Source organism: Lactuca saligna, chromosome 5 (genome assembly GCF_052625555.1).
Source record: "Lactuca saligna cultivar CGN05327 chromosome 5, ASM5262555v1, whole genome shotgun sequence".
NCBI lineage: Eukaryota > Viridiplantae > Streptophyta > Magnoliopsida > Asterales > Asteraceae > Lactuca > Lactuca saligna.
The window spans coordinates 62,644,852-62,649,678 of record NC_136421.1 but is presented as its reverse complement, the minus strand read 5'-3'; the positions used below and the strand labels follow the sequence as shown (position 1 = coordinate 62,649,678).

The 4,827-nt window shown below is 31.8% G+C and overlaps 1 protein-coding gene across 1 annotated transcript; it reads left to right on the top strand.

Moving 5' to 3' along the window:
* The first annotated feature begins 2,388 nt into the window (after positions 1-2,388).
* Positions 2,389-3,984, top strand: LOC145045358 (putative F-box/LRR-repeat protein At4g15060). The gene has a single exon (XM_078993698.1). It carries the CDS (start codon positions 2,389-2,391, stop codon positions 3,982-3,984), a length of 1,596 nt encoding a protein of 531 aa, XP_078849824.1.
* The last annotated feature ends 843 nt before the right edge of the window (positions 3,985-4,827 follow it).

Sequence of the window (4,827 nt, the reverse complement as noted above, 5' to 3'; positions counted from 1 at the left end):
ATAATACTCAAATAATACAATCTTATTATTTCAAAACGGGTTACAAAGGTTAACCTAGACCATTACATTGCTAAAAATGGCAAGTCCGGAAACACAGGCGTTACAATATATATATATATATATATATATATATATATATATATATATATATATATATATATATATATATATATATATATAACTTAGATTTTTAATTTGATTTAATCATGAATAAGAAATAAAACATAGATTTGTTTTTCATGTTTTTGTCTCTTTTGCAAGGTATCGGTCCTTCATTTTAAAGATCATCTTGAGATGCATTTGTTTTACTCTTTGAAAGAACGATTGTCGACATTTATTTCTTCTTATCACTTTCCAATGGGATTCACGAGTTTCTTTTTGTTGTTGTTGTATATATCCTAATAATACAAATTCAAAAACAATGTTATTACTATATAATGTAATCCTTAAAACGTCAACGACACACAAAACTAAAATAATTAATTGTATACTCATTTATGTTGAAGAAGAAGGATGCAAAGAAAAAAGAGAAGAATGAGAAAGAGAAATAAACCATATGAAAATGTGGAGGGGGTGTAGCTTGGTGGTGGTCTATTCAACATCATAAAGTCTAAATCCAGAGAAAGTTTGTGAGGATTATGGTTTAGATCAAAAGATATTGAGTGATCTCTTCCTAATGGGAATACTCTAGATGATCAGTTGAAGATTATATGATTTGCTGATTTTATACTATTGATTGCAATGAGAATTGAAGAATACATAGAGTTCTAAAACATTTTGAGTGGGATCGACTGCATAAGTGCAAAGCAGGAATTTTACATAGATGGTTTCAGCAGGAAAATTAGATGGGAGGATGTTTAGCTATTGTTATATAGGAATTAGATGCTCTTTTATTAGGATAGAAGATTTATGCAAACATTACATATATACTTCCTAGATGCAATGTATAGATATATAATTTAGTTTCCGAGGGTATATGCGATTTTTGTATGTTCTATTTAATTTAATTGTTGTATTTAATTTAATTTTTGTATGTTCTATTTAATTTAATTGTTGTCTCATCTCAATTAATTTAATGAGATTTTCTAACATATACCCTAAGAGCATATATAAGAAATATTAACTGAAATATTAATTATAAGAAATATTATCAGAATTAAATGTGATAGACATTATTTATGTATAATATTATCATAACTAGGTGTGAGATCTGTGTAATAAATGAGTTTTTTTAAAAAAAATAATAATATAGTTTGTTAAGCACTAGTTGTTTAATAATTTACAAAATTTAATTTTAAAAAATATCAATATTAGCTGTAAATGAACCAATTTTTGGAAGGTTTCTACAAATTATCGTGAATTGAAAAGGGATTCGCCGAAAATTATATTTTTCAATTAGGAAGGTTGACTTGAATTTAAATTGAGTTTAATATATTAATTGGCAAATTAAATGAGAATTTGTGGAGACTTTTAAGTTTCCTTATTTTTTTTTTATTATATTTTTAGATTTAATAACAAAGCTCAAAAAACCACAATTTATCAAGTGGATTTAAATGAAATTGAAAAATCTTAAAAAAAATATGAGGTGACATATTGAATTAGGTCATCACATTTGGCAAAAAAACAAAAAAAAAACCATCATTATTACGTATGATTAAATAAATTAAAATACATTAGAATATTATTTATAATTAATATTTATGACATTTAATTTCGGTAATATCCTTTATAATTAATTCTTTAACTAATGTTTTTTATATGATAAATATCAACGAAATTTTCGCCATCCATGAACTTCCTCTAGCTTTTGCATGCTGATTTCTATCGATAGGTAAATAAATTCTCCAATTTGTTTTGCACATCTTGTTTACTGCCAAAACTGAAGGCAGAGACTACAACAATTATACACGAAATTATAAGTTGTTGCTTTTTCTTAATAAAGAATCAATCAAATTTTGTGCATTTAGCTTTCTTTTACCGATACCATGAATTTTTATGAAACTTTATGTGCTATTAATTTGCTCACTGAACACGGTTTTGGTATCTTCTTTTGTGTGGTGTGTTTAGAAAGCGCTGGGTAAGAGTTTTGGTTTGGATATTAGCCCAGCCAAACATTTGTAGGGTCTTGTTTCTAGTTGAATATATACATATTAATTAATTTGTTATAAGATAGGGATGGATACGCAATTTTTTTTTGTCAGCATTCACTAAATTTTTTGTTTGATCGGAAGTTGAAAATCCATCGGTGTTTGCACAACATTGTTCATTTTGTTTTGGTGATTGCAAACTATTGTAAACACAATAATTGTATTAATTACGTAGTTATAAGACGTTGGTGCTTTTGCTATTGAAAATCTTTGATCCAAGAGATGATCACGGTTGATATGAATGATTCAGGTGATGAACGAAGGGATGAGACTAGAAGATGTTCCAGAGTTGATGCAGAATATACAATCACGGTTGCCTGTAAAAGCAGCAGCCAAGACAAGCGTGTTGTCCAAGTCATGGCTACATGCTTGGTCTACAATCCCTAACCTCATATTTCATGTTCCCGAAGAAGAAGAAAGAAAACAGTTGATGTTGGTCTACATTGACAACACACTAAGAAAGTATCTACGTGACAACATACCAATCGAAAGCTTTGAGCTTAATATCCAGCTTGGGAGAAATGAGCATGCTTCTCTTGCTCAACAGTGGATCCGTTATGTGGCAACCAAAACTTGTCTCAAAGAGCTTTCCTTCACAATCAACTTTGACCAAGTCTCCATGAATTTGCCAGATGAGATACTCTCGTGTGTAAACGTAACAAAGATAAGAGTTTGGGCGTCGTATGTGATGGACATTGCAGTTCGGATGACAAGTAGCCATCAATCTCCGATAATCAAATGTGTTTCCCTACGAGAACTGCACTTGTTTCGTGTGCGCATAAGTCAACAACTACTTGACCATATATTGTCGTCTTGTAGGTTGCTTGAAAATATAAAGCTAAAATCTTGTTCTCAGGATCTGAAAACCATCAAGATTAAAAGCCTTCCTTGTCTTGACAAATTGGAAATATATACAAATGATATACGACACTGTCCTAGTGTGGAGATCAATAATGTCCCAAATCTTTGCATGTTTAAATGCGATCTACAGCCTATGGGAACTAAAGGGATGGATATTCTTCCATTCAGCAGTGTGCATTCAATATCGTTAGGAAGCAATGTGACAGAATTATGGTTAGGTGGTCCGGGTCTGGTGACAGATGATGCATCTGTGGATATGATCAAAACAGGACTTCCTTTTCTCGAGAGTTTAACCCTTAATATGGGATTTTGGAAGTTGGAAAACTGTCGTTTTACATTTGCTTCGATCAAGAGATTGTCCTTGATATCGTTGCCAGACAATCATATCGGCATACACCTTAACACTCCAAAATTACTTTTTTTCCACCTCGATGGCAGCACAATGCCTAGTCTCTCGTTTCCAATCTCTACTACTCTTGAGGAAATCACGTTTCGGATGAAACCCTATAAATCTTTTGATGCTTCTTTTCTTCTTAAGATGAGGGAAGCACTCGAGTTATCGAGGAAGTGCTACCTTCATATAGCACCCGTCTGGTACTATCGTCCGCCGCCATTGAACATGGACATCCTTGATGATTTAAAAACAAGGCTCCAGTTTCCTCCTGCTACGAACGTGGAAACTCTGACATTTGAAGTGTGTAAGGATGAATGCCAGTGGGAAAGCTCCCCATTTTTTCATGCATTTTTTGAGATTTGCCATCCTAAGCAAGTAATTGTAAAGTCAGACGTTTGCAAGATGATGCTGGGGGAGGTTTTGGAGAAGAAGACAAAAATAGCTGCGGATTGGCCGAATTACGTGAAACATGTTCAAATAAGAAGACCTGATGAAAGATGGGACACCCTAACAGATTCCCACACCAGTTTTCAAGATGGTAGCAGGCCTTACTACGCCGACTTCAAACTTGAGTGGTGTTAAGGGTTGAATTATTTATTTTAGTATAATAACTCATCTTCTCTACTTTTCGTTACAAACTTATTTAAACATACTAGGTAGATGCAATGCATCGATACATAATTTAGTTTCCAGGGATATATGATTTCATCCACTTTATTTATCTTATGTTCTCAGTTAATCTACCTGGTATAGTAATTGGTAATTTAAAATTTGAAAGAGAGTTATTGATAAGAAAATACAAATTGTGGGAGTAAATATAAGAATTTGAAATAAGCCCTATCAATTTTCTATTTGCGTTCTAGTTACTATTTTATTACTTGTACTAGGTATGAAATCCGTGTATTATACGGGTTTATTAAAAGAAGGTTTTGGTAATCAGAAAGATCATGTTCATAAAAAAATAAGTAACGATTGAGTTTGTGACATTTTGGTAAACCGGATGGACTATTTATGTAATTTGGTTTTAATTAAACTATAGTCATAAAATTAATTAATATAAATTCACAAATGGAATGTACTATCTACATTAATATACATATATATTAATTAATATATTAATAGAAAGAGAAATTCAAAAATAGAAAATTAATATGTACATTAATGAGTATATTTATAAAATTAATTAATATGTACACTGGTATATTCATTTCTGACGAACTCTTCTTGCCCTCATTCCTTGCCTGTTTAAAACCACGAAGAAGGTTGATGCAGCAGGATCCAGTAAGCCAAAGTAGAGTCTCGCCCCAATTGACGCAAAGGGGGAGATTATTGGGTCCATTATGTGTTGCGTCTTGGGTTCGATCCTTAGCACAGTTTTGTATCCGGATTAGGCCTATCCATCCGTGATTTAATTATTAGGGTTTA